At 38.1% G+C, this 26,387-nt stretch overlaps 1 protein-coding gene across 2 annotated transcripts in view; it reads right to left on the bottom strand.

Moving 5' to 3' along the window:
- Positions 1 to 26,387, bottom strand: part of COL14A1 (collagen type XIV alpha 1 chain) — a 218,234-nt gene that overhangs the window by 82,601 nt on the left and 109,246 nt on the right. For both annotated transcript variants that reach the window (XM_046641998.1, XM_046641999.1), the window contains exons 22-31: positions 25,643 to 25,792; positions 22,693 to 22,809; positions 15,298 to 15,444; positions 11,389 to 11,445; positions 7,907 to 8,046; positions 5,836 to 5,959; positions 4,834 to 4,977; positions 3,831 to 3,995; positions 3,207 to 3,245; positions 2,913 to 3,051 (exon numbers count right to left, since the gene is read on the bottom strand). In XM_046641998.1, coding sequence (XP_046497954.1) covers positions 2,913 to 3,051; positions 3,207 to 3,245; positions 3,831 to 3,995; positions 4,834 to 4,977; positions 5,836 to 5,959; positions 7,907 to 8,046; positions 11,389 to 11,445; positions 15,298 to 15,444; positions 22,693 to 22,809; positions 25,643 to 25,792 — 1,222 coding nt within the window. The remainder of the gene's footprint in view (positions 1 to 2,912; positions 3,052 to 3,206; positions 3,246 to 3,830; positions 3,996 to 4,833; positions 4,978 to 5,835; positions 5,960 to 7,906; positions 8,047 to 11,388; positions 11,446 to 15,297; positions 15,445 to 22,692; positions 22,810 to 25,642; positions 25,793 to 26,387) is intronic.

A 26,387-nucleotide genomic window follows, 5' to 3' on the forward strand; every position in this document is an offset into this window, starting at 1 on the left:
ATACCAACTACCTTCAGGACTTGCCTCAGCTGAAGAAAGAGGCCTCCCCCAAGGTCAGGTCAACTTTTTTATGGCACCTCTTTCCAATGACTAGTCTTTGAGAGGATATAAGGACCAGAGCCTCTCGTTCCAATGGAGATAGATCTATTTTCAGAACGCCCGTGTGTGGGTCGGCTGAGGTTTTTATTGAGACTGCTTCACAGCTAGACTATTCTCCTGTGCCCTGTCCTACTTCCTTCCATTCCCCTCCACAAGAGCACATCCTCATCAACCTCCCTGCACACCACTCTCCACCTCTGGATCTGCTTTCTGGGGAACCCAACCTGCTACAGCATCTCATCTTTCTAACAATTAAGCGGATCACTTACATGCTTTCAAATTTTCTCCTCATGCAACAAATATAACCCTCTACATATATAGGAGACCCACAAGAGTTATTAACTAAATAGATAAATTTGTGAGTATGTGGGAATTTAGCATGGATTTGAAAATGAAAGTTTGACTTGCCTGGATAAAAACATTTCATTCATTTACTTATTTACATAATAATTCTTTCATTCATTCAACAAATATTTTTTGAGTGCCTACTGTATGCTAGACATTGTAATAGGCATTTAAGATGCATCAATGAATAAAACTGGTAAATATCCTTGTACAGGCACTTAAATTCCAGCAGGGTGGATTATACAGTATGTTAGAAGATAATAAGTACCACAGAAAACCAAAAAAAATGGAGCAGCATGATGAGGATTGGGAATGCTGGAGTGGATTCTCCTGCAATTTTAATCAAAGTCATCAGCACTGGCATCACTCAGGAGGCTCACTGAGAAGCTTACGTTGGAGGACAGGTTCACTGAAAAGGTTGCATTTGAAGAAAAACTCAAAGGTAACAAAGACATCCAGCCAGTGCAAAGACACCAAAGTGGGGTGTGCCTGGTGTGTTTGGAGAACAGGCTGAATGAGACAGAAGGTAAAGTCAAAGAGCTAATAGGGACCCAGATAAGGCCATTGAAGAGCTTTGACTTTCACTCCAAGGGGAGTGGGGAATCACTGGCAGATTTTGGAGTGTCATGATGTGATTTACATTTCAAAAGAATGATTCTGACTGCAACTTAGAGAACAGACTCTAAGAAGGCAAGGAGAGCAGCAGGAAGACCAATTAGGAGGCTACTGCAATTACCTAGGAAAGAGACGATGGTGGCCCATATCATGGCCATGGCAGAGAGGGTGGTGAGAAGGCATAACAATAGGATTCCTTGATAAATTGGATGAGGAGCTTGAGAGAAAAAGAGGAACCAGGATTTTTGCCTGAGAAATTAGTTAGATGTTGTTTTCATTAATTGAGATGGGAAAGGTGAGGTGAAGCTGGTTCTGGAAGGAAGATCAGGGATGTGGTACTGAAATATGAAGTTTGAAACGTCCATTAGATATCCAAGGAGAGATGTCCAGTCAGCAATTGGATATGCAGATCTAACTTTTGGGAAATAGGTCTGGACTGGAAATATAAATTTAGGAGACCTTGACATAAAGACGGTGCTTAACACTACGATACTGAAAAGATCACTAGGGAGCAGGTACACGCACAGAAAACAAGGAGATCAAGGAGCTAGGCTGCGTAAGATACGGACTGGGAACTAATGTTTGGACTTGGCAAGGTGGAGGGCATTGCTGATCGAATGAGCAATTTCAGCAGAGTAGTAGAGGATTTCCCTTTGGCAATTCTCATTTTTGCTAGACATCCAGGAATGATTTTTTAAATGCCCATTTTAATATTCATCACTAGACACTGTAAAAAAACCTGCCAAAAGGTAACGTCGGATGTTGGTTTTATTTAAAACCACATATATTCTGTAGATCAAAGACATTTACAACAGTTTTTTAGAAAATGAAGCTATACCTATAACAACAAATATTTTAAATTATTAAAAGAGTTCTACTTATTTCAAATAATATTCCCCAAAATGAAGCACAATAAAATAATTTGGATAGTACTGTAATAGGTTAGAATTTAATAAATAATATTTTGGAAGAAGACAGAAAAGCAACTTGTTTGTAATTGGATGGATGAAGTTAATACTCTATTATGATCTCTCCCACTTTTTCACATACATGTGCACACTACATCAAAATTTGGACACTGAAAATATTTCACATTAAAATACTGAAGGCACTTTGAGACAAAAACAAATGTTGATTTAGGATGTAAAGCAGCACATGACAGCTTGAGAGATGCCCCCTGAAACCAGGAATTCCTAACCTGTAATCTCAAGTACCTCCAGAGCCTGCAGAATTGCTGCAAAAGGCCCCAGGAATCCCTAGGTGCCTCACAGACTATAAAGCAACTAGATCATGTGATTTTGACATAAACCTGAAAATACTCTTCAAGTCTGTAGAGCTGCTGGGTGACTTCTCAAAGATAAAAACCCAAGATAAAAATTCATGGAACTAGCATGAAGTGGGTCAGGGTGTCGGCTCTGGGGCCTGATGGCCAGGTGCAAATCCCAGCATTGTCACTTAAACTAAGTGACCTTACTCAAGTCATTCAGCTTCTTTGTGCTTCAGTTTCATTATTTATAAAATTGAGATAAGAATTGAATCTACTTCGTAGAGTTGTTCGGAGGTTTGAGTGAGTTAATATACAGAAGCCTTTAGAACAATGCCTGTCAAACAGTAGTGCTCCGTAAGCATCAATGATCTTTATACATTTTCTCAGTTCAGACAGATATTAAAGTTCAACCAGCATTATGTGTGACTGTGATGCTTTCGAACAAAGAAATCTAAACATCACCTTCTCTAAAAGTCATGGAAAATCCTATCAGGAACTATTACAGCATATTTCAAGTTGACATCATTTTCACATTGAGATATAATAAACAAATGATTGGCTTTAATATCTTGCAATGGGAACATACTTGGTTGGCTGGGAAACCAGGGCATCTGTATGAAGGCGGTAACAGGGATAAACATTGAAGGTACCAGGCTCCATGGAAACTCCTTGCACCGACGAAAAATCCTTTTCAACCAAACCAAACAATTCCATCATCTTAAATCCTAAAAAAACCAAAGAGATAGAGAAAAAGAATAAACAGCCACTTCTGGATTTTAAATTTCAAGATTGGTTTATTAATGATTAAAAAAGAAAATCTGACCCCCAAATGGGAGTTATTTAATATATTTGTATCTGGAAAAATTGTGATAATGCATACCTGCAATATCAGTGCCATCTTTGTGCACCAGTGGGCAGGCTGGAAAACAAAACACACAATACAAAATCCTAATTTAGAGATTTTCCAAACATATTCTTTCCCTGTCCTGAGAGCAGGAAGCTAACGTAATCTTTCCGGAAGTCAGGTGTGGAGGGGATCCAAAGCAGATGTGGCTATGGTCTTCAGTGGATTCCTAAAGATTCAAATGCTCTTACGTCTATTAAAACCAAAGGACCACAGCTTCCTTCTCCTCTCCTGGGTCTATTAAAATCTATGGCGGTCACTTGAGAGCACTTGTTGGGAGAGGTCTCACTTCTAATGTCTTACCCTGAAGAGTAGTCTTAATACATTTTTGAAAACTACTTGCTACAACTACTGAAGCAGAGTTGTTTGAAACAGAGACTCTCCTCTCATTAGGGAAAGTCTTTATCCACCTAAAACTCTAAACTAGGGAGAGGAGAGGTTTACTTCCACACTTAAAACCATAAAACTTAACGTCTGCTTAACAAACAGCTCTGCAAGTCAATACTCTTTCCTCAGATCAAGCTGGGACTCACTATTTAATCAGTATTAATATTTCAGCCTTTAAGCAACATGAGTAAGTACAAATTCCAAAGAACTAACTTGCTGATGCAGTTTCACAGACAAAAGTAATCAACTCATCTTCAATTTTCTTAAAGGCGTCAAAGTCATCAACAAAGAAGACATGGCGGGCGCTGGGCTTGCTGCCAATGCTAACCAACTCCGAGTAATCTGCATCAGCCACACCAACAGCAAAAATGCTGTATCCTGTAGGAGAACGGGGGAACAGATGTCTGAGTACTCAAACTGCACAAAATACAAACAACGCAATATAAGACATGTCCAAATGTTTAAAATATGTTTATTAACGAGAGCTAGTGGGGGTGGATAATTTAGTCTTTATAGTTCGTCAGAATTCTGCATGCACATATTTATATGATAGTTATTCCATCATCCCCTAAAAAAAATTTTCCATTTTAAGGAAACTCAAGAAGGTCAAGGCCCCAATTAGTGCTTGAGATAAAATGGTTGCCATTTGAGTAACGTCTTTACATCTGCCTATTTTTAATAATTATTTTAAGATTTATGGGATGAAGTGTAGTTGAAACAGAGAAACTTTATCTATTTGTTTTTTTTCAGATGTAGAAACTGAGATAAGTATTAATAGGCTTAGCAGCCCGAGGTGGGTCATGATTCAATGCTTGGTAAGTAAATATTAAACTACGCTTTGCCAGGCATATCTTATAGAATGTAATCTTCACAACAGTCCTATGAGAATTTCCTTTTCACAGATGAGGAGGCTGAGGGTGTCTGTGATCAGGTTCCCTCCCTGGCCCTTTATAATGGTTGTTTTCATAGTATTCCCCTTATTGCTGGAGTTTCTCATACAGCCATCCTGTATGTAATAAAAGGATTAGAGAAAACACAGCAAAATAATAGATTTGTAACCTGCAAAGTATTTTTAAAATCACATTGTCCAGTTAATATAAAGAAAAATTTGCAGACGTTTAAGTCATGCTGATGTAGCCTATAAATTTGTGTTCAGAAAACAACAATGCTAACGTTATTATTGGTAGCCGCTATTTTTTATCTATGTAAAACTTACCATCAGACTGCATCTCCTTGGAGATTTTGTTCACATCATCTTGTGATCTTCCATCAGTTATAACCACGATGACCTTTGGGATGCCCCTTCTGGTACCTGACTCTTCAGTGAACAAGGTATCTCGGACATGCTTAATTGCTTTTCCTGAAACAAAGGAAGGTAATGGTTCAATTGTATTCCCTCTCATTTTTTTCCTGGTGTTTTTAAAAAAATTATTTTACTGAGGTCATATTGGTCAATAACATTGAATAGTTCCATGTGTACATTACTATATTTCAGCTTCTGTATAGACTGCGTGTTCACCACCAATAGTCTAGTTTTTATTTGTCACCATACATACGTGCCCATTTACCCCCTTTCACCCTCCCCTCACCCCCTTCCCCTCTAGTAACCACATCGCTAATTATTAGGCAATACAAATCAAAACTACAATGAGACATGACTTCATACATCTCAGAATAGCTTTATTATTAAAAAGACAAGAGGGGCTGGCCCCGTGGCCGAGTGGTTAAGTTCGCGCACTCCGCTGCAGGCGGCCCAGTGTTTCGTTGGTCCGAATCCTGGGCGCGGACATGGCACTGCTCATCAAACCATGCTGAGGCAGCGTCCCACATGCCACAACTAGAAGAACCCACAACGAAGAATATACAACTATGTACTGGGGGGCTTTGGGGAGAAAAAGGAAAAAATAAAATCTAAAAAAAAAAAAAGACAAGAAATAACAGGTGTCAGAGAAGATGTGGAGAAAAGGGAACCCTCATATACTGCTGGTAGGAGTGCAAACTGCTGCAGTCACTATGGAAACAGTATGAGATTTCTCAAAAAGTTAAAAATAGAAATACCTCCCATTTTTGTTTTTCTTGGGAAAGAAGGGTAGGAACAAAGTTCTTAAATCAATGAAAAATATTAAAAATCTGTATTACTATGCTTCATAAAAATCATTTCAGTAATTACCAATAATTAATTACTTTGGGTCTTAACTGGGCTTTTTTTTAGCCTTACCTGTTTTTGTATTCCCTCCTTTGTATGAAATATGTTTAATTGCATCAAGAAGAGTCTCTTTGTTTTTGTAAGCATCCAGTTTAAATTCTGTTCTGGGGTCGTCGGTGAACTGAACGATTGCAACCTGGAGAGAGAAGGTATATTTGTTTTTACATGTATGTGGACTTCCTCCAGGCCAGATAGCCCACACAATAGCACGATTACACCTACCATCTTAATTTCTCTTTTAACTCAGTCCTCAATTTCCTGAGTTTAAAATTTCACACAAGTCATATACTAAATCTGACGACACAGTCAACAGCATTTTTTCTCTAAGCACTTTTCAGGAAGTAGTTTATTTTAAAAATCTCTCTCTAAAGCACGTAGGCCTTTTGCCATCTCCTTGGATTGATGGAAAAATGGCAGCCTAGGCTTTGTAACTTGACAAAGGTCAGAGAATCAGAGTTACATTCTTTTCAGAGATTCATCATGAGGCAAAACTATGAAGTAACTACTACTATTCCACCATTCCACAGGCGAGGAAACCGAGGCACATAAAGTCAAGTAACTTGCACAAGATCACAAGAGACGTCATTGGCAGAACCGACAGTTGAAGCTAGGTGTATTCTACTTCAAAATCTGTGTTCTTAACCACTACAATACAACTTTCCTGGCTTCATTTCCTACAATCTGCATTCATTCCGGTGGAACTTTGGGGCCATTTTTAATTTATTGTTTTAGGTTTATTTTTCAGAACTATGATGGAGGGAGTAAACATAGCATCTTCAGAGTACTGTCTTTGATTTTGTGAGCCTTCAACTGCTACCAGTTTATCAAGGTCTATTGCAGTTGTCACCATCTTTAGGAAAACTCCCCTGATTCCTTTATTCAAAACAAATTTCTTCCTCCCTGAAATACCTCAGCACTTCATCTACTCTTCTGTTATGGTACATCCAAATTTTCTCAACTGTTCCTCTAAAATATATTCCAAATCTGTGCATTTCAGCACACCTCATTGCTACCACCCTGGCCCAGGCCTCTATCATCTCTATGCTGGACCTCGAGAACAGCATCCTAACTAGTTTCTCGACTTCAACTCTTACCCTTCTTAGTATTCCTGCTCCACAAAGCAGTCAGAATGATTTTTTTACAAAAGCACATCAGATCTTCTCTCCTTAAAACTTTCCAGTGGTGTCCCATTGCATTTATGATGACACCCAACTCCTTCCATGAGTTCACAAGGCTCAAGATGATCGGGCTTTGCCTACTTCTTCCACGTCTTCTCCTCCCACTCACACACTCATCCACTATATTCTAGCCACAAGTTTTAGCATTGCCTCAAAATTCATTTTCACCTTAGGCCCTTTGCACTTACAACTTCCCCTGTCTGGAAATTCTACGCTCAGATCTTCTCTGCATCATTCACATCTCAGTTCAAAAGCCACCTCCTCAAAGAGGGCTTTGTTGACCACACAATTTAAAATAAGCTTCAGTGAATTTAAATCACATCACTTTGTTTTCATAGCTCACATCCCTACATTGTGAATTTATTTGTTTGCTTGTTTATATGTCTGTCATCTTCCTCCTCTCTCTGCATTTAAGAATATAAACAACCATGAAATTAAGGACATTATCATATCCATTATGACAGCACCGTAACGGACCACAATAAATCCCCAATAAATATTTGTTGAATGAATAAATTAGTTTTATGGTCTACTTGTTCTATAGTAATTTGTGATCATAATCTCTCTCTTTCAAGATTTTAATGTCCTTGAGGACAGGAAAACTATTGGGTGTATCCTTAAAGGAGATACTCTATCTGAGTATATAAAAGAAACATCTGCTGACATGGCCATTCTAACCCTTTCTTAGTCTGCTGAACTCAATGGTTTTTATGGATTACGTCTTCTCAAGCCCTATGAGGTATCAGTAAGCTGCTTCTCAACCCAGACTTGTCTATCCTTTCATCTGGGCTTGGATCCGATCATTATAGTTCTTTACCCATATCCCATGACAAGTAGCCATAATAACAGCTTGGGATAATTTTTTGATGCACAGAATGAATGAACAATTGATAAGTTAGCCTTACCTGAGTTCCATCTGCACCAATCTTGTTCAGGGCTCCAACAGTGCTATACAGAAAGTTAATGATCTTATTGAAATTTTCATCTCCAATGCTCCAGGATCCATCCACCATAAACACCAGGTCTGCCTTGGCAGCTTTACATACTGAAGACCAAGAACGAATTGTGAATCAGAGATAAGAGGAAAACATAGCAGTTATCAAACCAACGAAGCAGATGATGGTTTTCCTCTGACCTCTTCCCCAAAGGAAAGATGTAAATCATACTCCAAGCTCTTACTCATTCTGCTTCCCGACCATGATTTCTCTGCTATACTCAAGGTTTCTACTCATGACTAAGAAGCTTCTATGGAACATGTCGAACTAGAGAGGAAAAAGATCCGCCAATCTCAGCCCCAAAGAATAGAGATAAGAGAATGGAAAAATGTGGAACTAAAGTGATTTAGGGACTGAAGCTTCAGCAAACACTCTGGAGTGCCTACTGATGAGAAGGAAGTCCAAGCTATCGCTCTCAGCACCCTGTCCTCTGCTTATTGAGTTAGTAACTTCAGAGAGATTCAACTTCAGAAGGAAGGCATGTGACACAGTGGAAGCAGGTTAATCTACAACTTGATATGCATTTGGACTGAGGCCATAAAGCAAACTTTAATTCTAGCCTTGCTCAAAAATTCTGTCTATGTTCCTCTGCCATCCACTGATACGTGTCAAGAAATGCACACTAATGCTAGCCCAGGGAAACTATTATCAGTAGGTATCACTGATATCAACACTAACAAACAAGCAGAAACCTGCTCTACTGAAAGCATTTTTTTCATAGTCCTTTGTCATGTATCATACTCATGTATCATGTATCATGGTGTCATATGCTATTTCAGATTATTTGTGCTTCTCTCCCCTCAGTAGGGTAGATCATTGTGGTTGACTCTGTTTTATGATGAAACAAAGAATTTGCTCTTCAATAATCTGAATCTTTTAATCTCAGGCCAGTTGCACACAAATATTCTATGAGATAATGTGTTTTTCTTCTTTCTTTAGAAAAAAACCCCGGTTTTATTTTAAGTACAATGTTATTCCCTTAAAGCTATTTATAATGTAAGCTAAACATCTCCAAGTGAGGTAATACTCCAGGGACAATAAGGATCTGGAGGTTGTTCTCAAGAGTTCTGTGATTATTAAAATTTTATAAATTTATGGTTTGAATTTAAAGCTGAAAGGGATCACAGATCTGCTAATTATAAGCTTATAAAAGAAAACCTGGTCCTTTGTTTCTAAGGAAAGATGAAATCAAGATTAGGTTTCACCTTCGAAGTGAAAGCAAAATCTATTTGAAAATATACTCAAAATGAAAACTGTCCTTAATAAATCAAAGAAAAAAAGAAAATACATCAAAAAGCATAAAGGAATTACCTCTGGGTTATGAAACTGTGTTTTTAATTTTCTTCTTTGTACGCTTTCCTACTTCTTATGTTTGTTTAATAAATATTCAGTGTTACTTTAATAATAAAATTTACAGGCATTTTTAATTAAATACACTCAGGACAAACAGAACCTAAAATAAATAACGCATTCAAGTTGCAAAAGCCCCTCTGTCTAAAAGTATCATCACAAACACTTCAGGCCCAATGTTTCTACTTTGTCAATCCTTACTCTCACAGACCCTTTGAAATTGCGTGTCTTCCATGAAAATTCACGAATGCTTACTAAATGATACCCACACTCAGCTACAAATAAAAATATTCTGACCTCAGAGCATTCCATAATATCTGTATCAGAAATGTCTCATTAGGAAATTCATCAATTGGGATTCTATTTTCAGTTCTAAGGTGAAAATAATTATGGCTCTTAAGGCTAGAAAAGGCTAGACATGAAGATGGAAGAACAAAGAGTCTGCCATTCCCGATAGAGTAAATAGCACTAAAAGATTCAGGACAATGTGAGACAAATATGGGAAACCTTGAGTTGTACAATTTTGCCATTACCTAACATACTCTGGGAAATGACGCTACAAAGTAGGTTGATCATTGAAGACTTTTCACACTGCTAGGAAGGATGCTGAGTTTTATCAGATTTCCTCATTGCCTCTTTGTTTCCTTGACCCTTACACTCTCCAGCATTTGACCCCACTGACTTTAAGCCTCTGTAAGGCAGGAACAACTTATTTTTCATTGGATCCCTGGTACGTAACAGGCACTTTAACATGCATGATGAACGGAAGAACTCTTCTAATACAACCCTCCAACCACATGTTCTACCTTCATCCCCCTCTTTCCTCTAGTCCATCCTCCCATCAAGGTCATCTTTCACAAACATAGATTTCCTCAGGTCACCCTCCCTTCATAAAACTTCTCACGGCACACTATTTCCTACAGGATAAAGCCCAAACTCCTTATTCTGGAACACAAATCACTTCATAACTCTGTCTGTACCCTTTTCTCTGTGCCACACTAACATACTTAGGCTTTCCCAAACACATTATGCATTTAGATCACTCAATGACTTTGAGTGCTATTCCCTTCATTATTTATCTGCAAAACTCATTCTTCAAAGTGTAGATCAAATTCCTTCTCCTCCTTTAAAGCAAATAACCTGCAGCAGCATTACATGTTCTCATTTCTGGCCTACCGTAGTATAATCCCATTTTCTAACTCATATCCTTGACTGGTAATTATCTAGATAAGCACCTATTTCTCTCGCAATATTGAGAATAAGCAGAGGGCAGCAATCATATATTATTATTGTATTCCAAGTGCCTGGCATAAGAGCTTTGAGAATGAAGAGTAGGGTTAATAAATGTTCATTAATGGAATGAAAGAAAAATTAACAATCACTACTGTGTTGGGAAGCTATTTAGAAAGTTACCTTAATGGCTCAGGTAAGAGGTGAGAAGAAACTCTTGTGATGAAGATAGAAACAAACAACTGGGAGAGGCATTTCAGAGGTAAGCTGGGAAACTATTATCCTTGCCTACAGAATTACAAACTAGATTCTCACTCACAAATTATGGGACTATTCTTCCTCAATGTAATATTTACTACTCTGATATTTTCAATGAAATAAACATGAAGCAATTCTGTTAGAAAATCTACTCTGTGAATACAGAATCTTTTATTAAATGGACTTTTTTCTCTTTTTCTATTGAATATATTTGACATATAACACTGCATAATTTAAAGTGTACAATGTGTTAATTTGATACATTTATATTTTGTAGTATGGTTATCATTGTAGCGATAATTAGCACCTCTAACACATTACATAATTATAATACAATATTGTTGTCTATATTCATTGCACTGTGCATAAGATCTCTATGTCTTATTTACTGTTCATTGCAAGTTTGTACCCTATCAAGGTTGGATAAGGATTTGTATTAAAGAGAAAATATCTTTTATTCATACCTTGGCTTTTAAATGAACAAAGAAAGAAACAAACAAAACCAACAGAAATCCCAAACCTAAAATCGCATCATTATTGTATTATTCTTTTACCTTCTTTTGCTGGTGGAACGGTAGGAGGAAAAGTAGGTGGTTGAGTAGGAGGGGATTCTGTAAAGAAGAGGAAGAAAGAACATCAATTAGCCGTCTCATCTGTGGCAAAGAAAGGGGGGGTCATGGAGTAATAATTCTTCAGGGGCATCAATGATTCTGACAATTGTCTTCTTTGAGACTTTAGCGAATTTAATGACCACTATAAATCAGCCACAGTCTGTGAACAGTGGCTCCATCCATCCTCCTCTCCCCGCAGCTCAGACTAAAGGCTTGAAATCTCATTTTGCCACAATTCGTTTTACCCAGCAGGAATCAATGCAATCAAACTGTCAACTACAAAGTGGTTCTAATGCTGATTTAAGGCAGGAATCCCGCCAACCTATTTCAGATTGGTCTGCGGCTGCTTTCACACATATAATAAACTTCATCTCCCTTCTGCCTAACTAAGGATTGACCATCAATCCTTGTCCAATAGCACTTTGCTCCTTCTCACCCTGCATCCCCAGAACATGGTCCCCGGTGGAATCTGATTCACTCTCTGTTCTGGTCAGTCTGCACCTGGAAAACATTCAGTTCTGAAGACCAAATGGCAAAACATTGGGAAACTACAGTGTGTCTGAATCAGTTCAACTTGGCGATGAGGGACGAGAAGTCTATGTAATATGTGAGGTGTGGTTTGGTTAAAGGACCTGAGGATAGTTACATCAGAGTGGTGACTATCATACAAGCTCACGTGGCAAAGCACCAGGAAGTTATGGAATCATTAGGTAAATATTCTAAACATTATTTTCTATGTATTCTTTTCCTTATTCAGGTTTGACACTAAAAATTTCAGAAAAACATAGAAAATTGTTTTTGTTATCCCAGTTTAATATGAGGGAAAGCCCTTGACTAATTACAGCCAGTGACAGAGAGGAACATTCAGTCTCTGGAGACAGTGAGAACCAAATAGCTGGAAGGACTTGAGCTCAGGCGGCCTGACTATTTTCAGGAATGTTGCAAAAGGAATTCCTTCACTAGCAGGAAGTTGGGGGAGATGAATTTTAAGGTCTCTCCCAATTCTAAGAGCCAATAAGATAAAATTATTTGAGTAAAATGATTCAATACTTAAAAGAATGAAGTAACTGTATATTATTGATAGGGAAAAATGCTTGAGACTAACTATTATGTGACATGAAGCAAGTCATAGAATGCCATGATATGATTCTATTTGTGAAAACAAAAAATAAACAAAACTATGGTTCTATTTGTGAAAATAAAAAATAAAAATGTATCTGATATATAGGATATATATTGATATATCTAGATAGATGGATAGATAGATAGATAGACATCTGGTAGTTATATGTCAGGTAGAATCTCTTGAAGGAAACCAAGCTGGTACAAATGGGCATTTCTGGAAAAGGAGAATGGGGAAAGGAGGTTGACAATGCACTTTGTACCCTCTGTTGCCTTATTATGGGTATACATCACTTTTATCTTTTAAAGGCAATGTTTTGAAGCTAACAAGTTTCAAAAGTAAAAAATCTCGATAAATCTTAATAGTAAAATTAGGATTGCAAAACTTTCGTGAAAGCACCATAAAATGCTTCTAAAGCCGGATTTATTTATCTTAAAATCTGTGGAAGCAATGAGCCATCTTTGTAATTGTATATCTTCTTTAACGAGGAAAATTAAGGCATATCTTAAATTCAGTCAACAAACCAAGAACCAAATCAATGAGAGGCCATGGCAGACAGATCGATACATTTGAGCAGAACCTCTTGCCAAAGAACCTCTTGTGTAAGAAATACCACAATGAACTGGTGACCCGTGTTTATATTCTCTACGTGGCATACAGATGGTCCCTGTCTTCAAGTATGTAAGGGGCTGTCACACAGAAGAGGGAGCAGTCTTGATCTGTATTGCTTCAGAAGGTTGAACTAGAGCCAGTGGGGGGAAACAACAAGACGACAGATGTCCTTAACATAAGGAAAATATTTACATCAAACAGAGCCAACTAAATAAACCCTGGGTTGGTAGTTAACAGTTGAGGGGTTAAGGTTAGGGGAATTTGAAGTAGACCAGGGGTCCCAAACTCAAATATTTTTAGAGGTCAGGCAAGTAATGAATACAAGCAAACATTAAGGACTAGCCTAAACATTAAGGACTAGCAAATTTGAGTGCATATACGCTGTCTAAAAGAGATAGCAGTTACTTGCTTTCAGCAGATTGGCACCATTGTGTGCCATGTGTTGTCAGATCCTTTGAACTTTCGGAAAACAGCTTAAAACTTTAAAAAAAAAAAAAAATTATGGCCCAGAGAAAACACAGCTGACTGTGAGAGCTAACCCCATGGCCATCAGTTTGTGATGGTGATGACAAAATACTTGCTGTGTCTTATGACACAGGTTGAAAGTTCCTCAGCAGATTCTCTTGGATCTTTACCACCAGCACAGGAGGTAAGAGAGTAGGTATTTAATTTTACTGATGAGCCAAGGAAGCTCAAAGATGTTGAATCTCCCAAAGCCACAATGCTAGAAAGGACTCCACCCAAGCCTGTTTTTCTCTAAATCTTGTGTACTACCAGGCCCCTAATAACTTCAAAATTATACGATCCTCTATCTATAAAACAGAATTCTAATCAGCAATACAAAGAAACAACCTGCTGATAATTCTACAACATGAATAAACCTCGAAAACATATGCTAAGTGAAAGCCGCCAAATGCAAAAGACTATGTATCGCATATTTCTATTTATAGGAAATGTCCAGAAAAGGCAAATAAACGTACAAGGAAAGAAAGCAAATTGCCTAGGGCTGAAGATGAGACAGGAGATTGACTGTGAATGGGTCGGAAAGATCTTTGTGGGTTGATGGAAATGTTCTAAAATTGGACTGTAGTGATGGCTGCACAACTCTTTAAATGTACTACAAATCGTTGAATTGTACACTGAAAATGAGTGAAGCTTATGATAGATAAATTATACATCAGAAACACATGTATACTATAAAATGTCTAATAGTTCAGTGTTATGAAATAAAGTCTTTGTATTAGAAAAAAACTAGATGATTCCATTTACGACAATTTCACTTTCTGTTTTGGAAGGTCACACATTGACAATGATTTCTTCTGCAGGGGCCACATCAACTGAAAGACCTATACATATACAGTAGAACTTTCTAAATGTCAGATACATGATAGAGGGGCTACCAAGAAAGCCCATTGCCCACTACCCATTAAGACACAAATCCTCAAGGATTTTGAGCTTAAGTTCAAGATATTGAGTTAAGCACACAAATGTCCCCCAGAATTCACTATAATTCAAACCATTCTAATGTTTGTGGCCTTTAGGTCAGGAATCCTTGATTAAAAGCCATTCCAAGAAGTTGACACCCTCCTTGCTCTTTGGAACATGTAAAAAGTGCTTTGTTTTAATTTTGTACTTTGCCTTTCCCTTCAGTGCATCAGATCTGCAGCCAACTTGGAAAAATTGCAAGAGACTCTTAAGTAGGCAATGTCTAGGGTCAGCCAGTTGGAACATCTTGGCTCCATTCCCATTCTCATGGCTGTGGTAGTATGCCATTGTTTTAATGTCAGAACCCGGTCCTTAAACTTCATTTCACATTCCACATACCACAAAGGTTCCTTATGGATACAGATCACAATATAGATCATTGTTTTGAGCACTATGCCATCATGTGGCCTTAAAGTCCCCTGGGAAACACATGGAAGCTGGAAAAAACCATATAACTGACATCAATGGGCCACATGCAGTGAATTCTGTGACTTATCAGGAATTACAGATATTCCTGGGCAGCAATAGCTAATATTTTTCTAAATGGAATAAGGTTTTTGAACTGAAAGAGGATGCCTAAAATACTGTTTGCTCATGGAGCTGGGGATCAGGAGAGAGCACACTCGACTTACGTGTTTTTTCCATTATGCTCACACTAGGTCCCTCGATCTCCTGGAGCTTTGTATAAACACTGATTTTATATTCTGAATCAGGCTGAAGTCCGTAGAAGCAATGCCTGGTTGTCCCTCCACCCACAATGGTTTCTTGCTTTTTTGTATCTATAATAAAAACAAAACAAAACATATACATATGTTATTTTTAGAAACAGCCATCAATAGATGATTGGCTTCTGAAATGCTTAATATGCATGGCCTAATCAGATAATTCCAGAATGAATCATATTACTTTGAGGCTTGTATCTTTTTCTAAAGAATTAAGACAGCCATTGATATTTTTATAATTGAAAATCACACTTTATACGTTCAAAATGTGACTTCACTGTTAAAAGACTCCTGGGATGAGCCCTCTAATGAATGGAGAATTATTAATGTATATAATTATATGCAAACATCTTAATTGATCTTTTGGACAGGTGTGGAGGCACGTATATTTATTTTTTTAATAATCAGAATTCCCTTTTATTTAACAGGATTCTCTGGAATACAGTCAACCAGTTACAAATTGACATAAAAAGATACATTCTTTTGGTCCCATACAACTTATTACCAGGCAACAGGATGCCCTTCTTGGCTGTGGTCTGAAGATAGAGGTATAGAGTTAGAAACTGTAGGGTTCTGGGCAGTTCTTATGCCTGTGGGCCAAGAGGGGCTTCCAGGGTGTCAGAAGCTTCCTCCATGGGTGCAGACTACCTAATTTCCCAGTTCTCAGGCTTGATTCTTAACTGATGCCCATGATTCTTTCAGTTGCAAAGGAGACTCCTAGGGAGCTCAGAGGAGGCTTTTCAAACTCCCTTGATCCACTTCAAAAATCTTTTCCTATTCTTTTAAAATCATAATGTGAGGAAATCGGACATGGTGCTTAAGTGCTTAGGGCCATACATGCTGGAGAACTCAGCCTACTGACTCCTGCTTCCAAAGTTCTTTTTGTTCTACCGTGGAGACGTGCCATATATAGCCATTTCCACATAGCACCTTTTCTGCCGTGTCTCCACCACGACAGAGGCCCAAAGAACTTGGCAGACCTGAGTAACTGTTGGCTCCTTTCTTCATGCCCACATCCACAGCACAACTGCTGTGCCATTCTGGAGGAATTAGCACTGGTCCTTTGGTCTGGAGTCTGGGGAAACTGGATTAATTATATTCATCATTTCCTGAGGGCCTACCACGTGCCAGGTTCTGTGTTTGGTATTTAACGATAACAATAACAACAAAGATAATTACAGCCAACATTTAATGAGCACTTATCTTGTGCCAGGAACTATTCTAAGGATTTTATATTTATTAACTCATTTGATCTTTATAATATTTATAATTATAAAGACAAGGAACCAAAAGCCAGAACAGTTAGTAACTTAACCAAGTCCACATGCTAAGTAGCAGAATTGAAATTTAAATCAGAACTCTAGAGCGCAGTCTCAGAGGATGCTGGCTTAATTTCCATGAATAGATCATAAAATGATATACGTGAACTGTATGGTTTTTCAAAGTGAAACAGTTTGAGAGCTGCCGGGTCCATATGAAATAAGCAAATATGACAGCTTGTGGGGATCAGATTAAGGACCCCTTACAGCTCAGGGCTATATCACCCCTTTGGACATGGCTGCCTGCCTTGATGGCTTTCATTACTAAAGAGTTTCAAATGGGTTTTCTTCATAGGCATAGCATGTTTATTTTTTTTTTACCACATGGATAATTGGGTAAAAGGAAGAACCACTGCTACCACGAAAAGAACAGTTATGCAAATTTCCCTCTAGATTGACCTTCATCTGATCCATAAATTGCATCCATCTAGTCAAAGCCCTATATAGCTTTATTTCCAGGAATTTAAAAACCAGTGTTAAAAAACTGCATTGATTAAATACCTTACACATATTATTTAGTGGTTAAAAAGAACTCTTTCAAAATGTTATTTGCAGTTTATTAAATATAAACAAAATATGGAAAACATAAAAACAGACCAGTTGCTTTTTTAAGTATGAAATGCAAAACTGTTAAATAGTGATTATTGTCTATTTTGAAAGTATAATACCTAGTAAATTTCAATCTATATTTCAATATATATAGGAACAAAACATATATATTACAATATACATATATCAGAACAAACATGACTTATATCATTTAAAATTTTGTTAATGATTAAATCCTGATTTTAAAAATGTAAAGAAATTAAAGCCACTTAGTAAATGGAATTTGAAATTTATTTTTATAATTGTGAATATTAAAGAGTTTCAAAAGTGAACTTTATCATATAATCTTTAGTAATATACTGGTTCAGAATGAATTAAGGTCTACCTCAATAATTTCTTTATCATATGTTTTACATAATGATGAAATAAACAAATTCTTAAGGTGTTTCTGAGACTATATATTGCTGTGAAAGGAGTTCGATAGTAAGAAAATGTTAGTAAACCCTGCGCTCTGCTTTGCTGATGTCCACATTCAGTTTGCGGTTCCCAGGCTCAGTGCTCCACAATAGCTGCTTCTTTCTAACCCTTAACCACAACTTTGGAGCCTCCTGCAAGCTTCTGTGAGACCCTGTGATACAAACATTTCCTAAATCCTACATGGATCATATTTACCTATCTTCACAAAAGTTCCCAGGGACTCTCCAGGAATCAACTCTAGAAATGTGCTTTCTGTCATCTCCTATTTCTCATGGGTATCCATGCACTTTATAGACCCTAGACCCATAGAATATAAATGGGTTTTACTGCTAAAACAAACAAAAAGAATCTACCAATCATTGGAAAACTGGAACAGGCAATGTAAAATTAATGGGAAACAGAGTTGGTTTGATTCCCAATACTAACAAAGAGGGGTTACATGAATGGGGGTGTTTCCATGTTGCTTTTGGCATGTGTGATTCAGATCTGATGGCTTTGCCTTAAAGGAAAATATTTAAACTGATCAAATAATGACTAATTTCCTCAACCCTTTGTGCCAAAAGTAGGGAGTTATTTTATTTTTTTGAATAGGGTAAAAAATTCTGTCTTGTGCATTTATTCTTATGAAGCAAGGCTAAAGCCATTCTCTGGGTTATTATCATGCTGATAAAGATGGCTCCGACGTGACTGACGAAAATGTCCTATGAGTAGTTACTGAGATCGGGAAGCAAAGAATATCCAGGATCCAGGATACTCTGCTGAAATTTTATGATACAAATGCTTCCATTCCCCAGGTTTCTCAAATACCCTTACCCCCCGATTGTAACGTTACTGCTTCAAAAAAGTTTAATCTCGAGAACAGGTTTTCTTTCATGTGACCTTTCTTTTTTGGATCCGGTGTCTGGTAAGGTAGGCTCTCTAATGTCCTGTAATTCTCTCTCTTTGCTAATGGATGACACCGCAAAATTGACATTTTAACACCTAAAGATAAAAGACAAGTTGAGCATCCTTTGAAACTTTTTTAAGGAGGCCACAAAGCAATTCACCAAGTTAGGATTATGGAGGGAATACAGTATTTGGGCCCATGTGGTATATAAATATACGAACTTAAAGGGAAATGCAATACTCAACTTCAGGTGCCAAGTCAACTCAAAAACAGCTGGAGAGAGACAGGACTCTAAAGCATCCGCAGACCTAATGGAAACTCTCGTGGGGTTCTGAGTTACCCAAGACCAACCACAAGTCTCTGACTTTGTTCTGTCCTACAATTAGTCAAAAGCCTACAATTTAATTTGGCAAGTGGATGACTGATTCAAGAGCAGATTTTATTTCGGTCTCCCCTAGAGGACCTTATCCTTCTGGTAATCATTCCTTCTTTTCTTCTTGGCTATAAAAAAATGTCATAATATTTACACGGGTAGAGGACATCTGTTGTTTTTGCCTGTCTTGCACCTAATCCCTCTTTATTTGAATCCAGTCTTCCCCACTCTTGGTCTTTATGATTTGGGAAGGACTGAATAAAAATCCCTTCTCCCCCTCCACATACAGGGGTGGGAGGCAATCAGGTCCAACCAGTCAGTTTATTTCACGCCCTTGAACTCAATGACAGATTTAGGGGCATGTGACCCAAACTAGGCCAATATGACTCAGTTCCTGGACTTTTGTTGGAATTATTGAGAAAGAGAAGCTCTCTTTTCACCTAGACTGTTAAGTGGAAGCTGGGCGGATGTAATTCTGGATCTGACTGGCACCAGCTCACACAATTTAGCAGAGAGGCAGAGAAGAGCAGAGCAGAAGGATGGATTAAGACTTAATCTTGACATTATTTGAACACCTAGATCCAGATATGCCTGAAGCCAGATACTCTTGAAATTTTCATTATATTAGCCAATAAATTGACCCTTTTGCTTAAGTCCCTGTTATCTGCATTTCTGCCGCTTATAAACAAACAAACATTGAATGATACAGCTTGGCTACTTTATTCACAAAAATCTTGGAAATTTGTAGGCATTACCTCGGTAATAGCTTCAAAAGAAGTAATTTTAGAGAAACGGAAGCCCAGGGAAGAAAGTTGACCAGCAGTCATGGTTAGAACAGAGACCTCTCCACTGACTTCATCTCAGAATAAAAGTACACATGACCAGACCACGGGGAATATATATACAAAAAGAACTGGAAAAATTACTGGTCAAACACTAGGAATTTTGCAAAGGCATTCAGAAATAGGTCACCCTGGGATAAAGCTTTTCTCCATCACATAGAAGAGTTGGGTCCCATTTTCCTCTAGTGTCTCCTCTGGGGTGGAAGAACTGAAATTTCTCCAGAGACAGCATATATAGCCAACAGGAGATATTATAGAGTTAAAACAGTGGGGGCTCTGGGACTGAACTGTCCGTGGAAGAATGGGCATCTGACCACAAGTCCTTCGAAGGCAGTGATCAGAATGATGATCACATTTCCCTGTAAGATAAAGAAATTCAACCAAATCCTTCCCTACTCCAAAGCAGAAAGACTATTCCTTGACCTCAACTGTATACGTTAAAGTATTTAAACATCTTGCCTACTGCTATCCCCACACTCACTCCCCAGCCCAACACTTCTTTTCGAGGCTGTCAACCAGAATCTGTTGCTGTCCAGTTGGTTAATAACATTCAGTTAGACAACTGAGTGAATGAAATGTAGGCTAAGTGGGCTCATAAATCTCCCGGGTATAAATGTTGATGAAAAATAAATGAAACAACACTTTTGTTCATTCTTGTTTAATTGAGACTACTGAAGCTCAGTTGAAGCTGTTTTTGGCAGCCTGAAAATAACACTGAGGGAGTACAAATTAACTTAGCTTGAAGATAAGAAGGAAACGTAGACTCCTTTTTTGTAGCAAAGATCTTGGCTTCAGAAAGAGCTTATTGAGGTTTTAGATTACCAGACCATGTTATCAGACACATCAATCATATCCTCTGATAAGAATCCCAAGGTTATTTTGCAAATATGATAAACTAAAAGCACTTAATAATAAATACTTAGGGATCTCACTAATTCCACTGAGAAAGCCAGTTTTGATACATCTTTATGTCAATCTACATAATTATAATTTCTATGAAAGACAATGAATATCCCCAGGACCCTATGTCCCTTCATGTCAACTTCTTAATAATATAAAAGGATAAAAGTATTGTGGGGTAGTTTGGGAGTGTGATTTTTATACACAGTATTTTTTTTTTTTTTTTTGAGGAACATTAGCCCTGAGCTAACATCTGCTGCCAATCCTCCTCAATTTTGCTGAGGAAGACTGGCCCTGAGCTAACATCGGTGCCCATCTTCCTCTACTTTTTATGTGGGATGCCTACCACAGTACGGCTTGAGAAGCAGTGCACAGGTCCACACCCGGGATCCAAACTGGCGAACCCCAGGCCACCAAAGTGGAACGTGCAAACTTAACCCCTGCACCACCAGGATGGCCCCTATACACAGTATTGTTTTTAAAGATTAAGAATTACCATTAAATATCAACCTTTCTACATTAAAGCGTGACTTATCTAGATGTATAAAGATATATGAAACGTAACTCCTCAAGATTTTATAGTTGTTTCTCAAATAACTGCATATCTTTCATCTAGTTCTGCTGAAGCATCCCATAAGTTATGTTAAATACAACCACAAAGTCCATGTGACTTGTCCTGACTTTCCCTTACTCAATGTTTATTCCAGATTAAAGCCACTCCCATATGTTTAGCCAATGTCCAGCTAGAGGGATCCTTACAGGCTAAAGGGATGACTATACACAGGAAATCAAGGAATTAGCGGCTTAACGTGTCTACGGAGACAATGCCTTGGCTGGCGTTGGCAGGACTCTCCTCTCCTGTTGCTCATACTCTATTCTCATAGTCTCAGGATGTTTCCAAATGCTACCTGCACTCTACTAAACTCTGCTTTCCACTTTCTGGATTGGATCAAAAGTGGGATTTCTGCATTTTGAATGTAGTTATAGCCAGGGATGTAAGACTAAACCCCGTCTTATTCAGACCCAAAAAATTAGCTCCTTCTGCTTTTTAAGATAGGGAAACCAAGATCATTTTTCCAGATAGAAAAATTTTTAACAATTTTATTAGCAAGTTTGAAAGATAAAAAAAAAAATCCTATGGGATTCTCTGGTGCATCCTATAATCCCCCCAAAATAACAAGACATACCTTTTCTACTGATAATACAAATGTGATTAAAGTAATTTTCATCATTCGGTCTCATCTTCTGAATATTACCCGTGCTGATAACGTGAAAAGAGGATTAACAGTTCCTAGAAACTCACTTTTTGGGAATTGGCCTTTTCTTATTGTTCTCGATACTTTTAATGAAAATAAGGAGACATTTTTAATGTTTCAACTTTGAAACATAGTCCTGAGTTGTAGATGTCCTTGAGAACTGTAATGCTGAAGCACCTGTCCACGATGGCATAGATACAGGAGACCATCTCCTGAATGAGGGTTTGTCGGCCACCAATTATCCTCAAAAGTGGAAAGAATCACTAAGAAAAACATTAAAGTCAAACCTAGATCCCCATGGAGTAAATACCAAAATCACGGCACCATATAATTTCAATGTACGTTAGTCCCCCTATTCAGCTCCTCCTACCAGTAGGAGCTAATATTTCTCGGTGCTTAATGTGTGCAAAGCACTGTCGCGAGTGCTTTACGTGGATTACCCTCAGCTTAATCCTCACAGAATGCCACAAGGTCAGCACTATGGTTATACCCATTAACAGATGAGAAAAAGGCTGTTTGGAGAGGTTAAATAATTGACTTAACCAGCCATTCTGACTCCATATCCTGCGTGATCCATAACACAATACTGCATCCTCAAGAAGAGGGCTCTTGTTTAACATTACCTGTATGTTGTCCACAGTGACTCGCACAGAACTAAGTACCTGAGTGCTTAACAAAAACATACGTGATGTGTCGCACTTACCCTGGACGGACTCTATAACGACCCTGTAGGCAGTGGCATGACGCTGCACCTGCCACCGAGCACACAAGCTGGTCATTTGAATCTGGTCTGCTTGGAGATTGGTCACACCCAAAAACACTATAATAAAAGAGAGACATAACTATGTCACACTGCAGATAATGCCACAAATGTCCCCAAGTCTGAAATTAACTTTAACGCAATAAAATTCGAATTCAAATATCCACCCCCATAGGTGGGAAATCCAACTCACAATAAATTAGTGCACAAAAGATAACTACTTTATGACCTGAAAAAGTAGTTGCAAAACATCATGTATAATATGGTATGTCTGTTATTGGTAAACAAAAAAAGAAATATATATTCACAGGAAAAAGACCAGAAGCAATGAATGATGAAATTATGGGTGATTTTTAATCTTCTCTCTATTTATTGTGGTTTCTAAATATTCCACAATTAATATATAATACTTTTATAATAATAAAATTAAATACAATATGTACTTATCAACCGCTGAAAGGTAGCCATGGTTTAAATAAAAGGGAGGAGCAAAGTAGATAAAATGGAAGTTTTACTGAATCAGGAGTCCAGTTTCACAAGGACTGGCCTTCAGAATATGGTTGAGTGAGAATGAGTAAATTTTTGAAAATTTAAAGATGAAAGATTTGACACAGAAAAATACTAAAAAAAACCAAACACATATCCCTATTAATCTTATAACACTGTGATACACAAAAATGATTCACATAAAGATTATTTTTGGAAGCAGTAAAAATATTGTTTCTCCAATACAATAGGGGAGTAAGCCTCCAGTGTTTGTCACTTTGATCCAAGAAAGCAGAAAATTAATAATATTTACTTTCTGTAATGACCTCTGACTTCCATCCATATCATTTTCTCTTACTTCTCCTTTTCTCTTAGATATCTCATAAAATAAAAAGTAGCTTAAAATTATTTTCTCAAGATGGTAAAAATAATCTTGTCTAGTCACAATTTACATCTTTACATTGTTCCCTTCTGTTAGAGCAGAGAGGGAAGATTTTTTTTTTCCTAAGACAAATCAAACAACCCCTCTCTCCCCACAAAAAAAGGAAATCAGTAATGATGTATATAACTGTACTAAATTTAAAAAACACCTTAAAATAGTTTATTTGCCATTGTATGGGGTTTTATTTTGCCTGGGAGAGAGAAAAGGAATAAGCCCATCTAATTTTTAGTTTAAGAACAGAATATAAAACAATTCAATACTCTCAATCTTTTGAAATTATATTTGTAATACTCAACATATTTATTAAAGGAGAGAAGAGGGATGAAACAGAAGAAAGAGAGAAGCAGAGAGAGGGGGATAAAAAGAGATAAGAAAGAGCAAGGAGAAGAGAGACCAATAAAAAACTCAGAGATAGAAGAAGTGGCACAGACAGAAAGGGTGATCACAAGAGGAAAATGAAGATAAACTAGAGAATGAGAGAGGAGATAGAGGGTGGGAAAGGCATGAGAGATTGTAAGATGTTCCTCAGGAAGGACTGTGGGATTGCTATCCTGGCACAACAGAGGGAAATCACTTGGAATTGATGATAGTGCCCAGAACAGTGTCACTTCGACAGCCAAGTACGAGATCAGAACCACAGGCCAAAGGCTTCCTAGATCTGCTGAAGACAGAGACTATTTCTTTTGAGATTAAACTGATTCCGTATCTAGACTTTAAGGTCTCAAGATACTCCATAAATGAGAATTCAGGAAGTGTCCTCTAACAAAAAGGCTGGCTGTGTATAAAATACAGGTGGCCAAATATAGGCGGGTTGGGGTCTGGTTTAGTATTTGCCCCATTCTTGCATAATTCCATTTATCAGATTAGTTATTTGATTAGCGATGAGGGTGAGATATGAGCCAGGGGCGCAAAGTACACTTATTACAATAATTAATAGCGGTTCTTCCTTGAGTGCTTGCCATATGGTAGGCACTTTTTATACATTATCTTCTTAATCTTCACAGTCAGCCTGTAAATGGTTATCATTATCTTCATTTCAGAGTTGAGAAAAAACTTGGGCTCAGAGAAGTTAAGTAATTTGCTCAAGGCCATAGCTAATAAATAGCAGATTTAAGGCTTATACTTTTGATGACATCGTGATTATCATTCTCAAATGTGGGACACGTAATGTGGATAGCACTCACGATGATTTTAATTGGCACACAGCCAAACCATTTTTATTTCGGTCATTAAAAATACTGGTCTCTGTTTAGAGTAACTATGTGGGTTTTGAAAAGCATTTAAGTAAAAAAAAAAAAAAACTGTCCTAAGTCAATTTAAAGAAATATATTAAACAGATGGTGTGGAAGTATAACAAACATCGGGAGTATGGAACACACGTGCTGGAGTTTGGAAAACCCTGCATTACGACATGGGTGTCTGGGAGTGGGGTACGCCAATGAGAAGTCCCAGATGGTATGCAGACAGCATGCAAATCCTTAAAAGGTAGAGAAGAAAGTCCTTAGAGTGGTGAATGTATCTTTTGTGGATGGCAAGTGTGTGAGTGTGTGTGTGTGTGTGTGTGTGTGTGTGTGTGTGTGTGTGGAAGGGGGAGGGGCAAAGGTTTTGAGAAAAGGCAATCTTCCCCATGGTCCTTTTGACTGGCATTGGCTGTGTCAGGCTACAGGCTGGTTGGAAAATTTCACCTAATTTGAAAAATGCCAACAAACACTTTCCAGAAGGAATTCCTATCTGCCACCACCAAGTCTATTTGAACGCCAGGCTGATGTTCCGCCTGCCAACCAGGGCACTGAATGACAGCCCTGAGTGAGGAGCACACCTTTCTTTCCATGAAACACCATCCAGAAAGGGCAATGCTGAGGAAAAGGGAAACCAACTGCCAAGTTGAAGCAAGGATTGAGTCACAGTGAAAACAAAGCAGCAAAACCACACGTGGGGGCGGAGGCTACAGGACATCAGTCTTACATGTTTTCACCACGCCCGTCAGAGCATCGCTGAAGCCTGAGGCCTGGGAGGCAAATATTTTCACATTGTAGTCCATTCCACTGAGGAGGTTGGTGATAAGAATGGTGTTAATGTTAGCTCCCACGAACGTTTCCAGTGTTGGGCCAGCAACTAAAGGAGAAAAAGTATATTTCAGTTACAAAGAGCATGGAAACATGGAAACACTCCTGAAGTAAATTGTACTCATGCAACTGGTTTTCAGTTGTCCAGGATCATACAGAAGGCCAACAGCAGAGCCGGCTTTGAATCTAGCCCCATCTAGCTCTAAGGCTTACATACCTGACTACCACGCTAGGGCTCTTTTTAGAAATCGAATTCTTTTCTCAAATGTAGTTCTTTCCCTAGCGTTTACTCAAATAAACTGGTCCACCTCACAATCTACCATCCACCATAGTATGAGGCCTTCACAGTGGAACTACCATGTTGCCGTAGGCTTTGGGGCAATTGCTAAACTGAAGAATTCATTCTCAATTTCCCCTTCTCAGACACCCAGCTTTGTCTCCAGCGGGCATGCAAGTGGCAGTAGCAGCAAATTTTATCAAAGACACTATGCCATATCCTGCCACATGGGAGGCCAGCATATCCGTTACCCCATTAGTTCTAGTCACTCCTCTTATGATTTTTAAGACCAGACAGAGGACACTCTTATTCCAAAGCCCTTGACCAAACTGGCTTCTTTAGGCCTTTACATTTTCTACCTCTGTTT

This window comes from Equus quagga, chromosome 16 (genome assembly GCF_021613505.1).
Source record: "Equus quagga isolate Etosha38 chromosome 16, UCLA_HA_Equagga_1.0, whole genome shotgun sequence".
Lineage (NCBI taxonomy): Eukaryota > Metazoa > Chordata > Mammalia > Perissodactyla > Equidae > Equus > Equus quagga.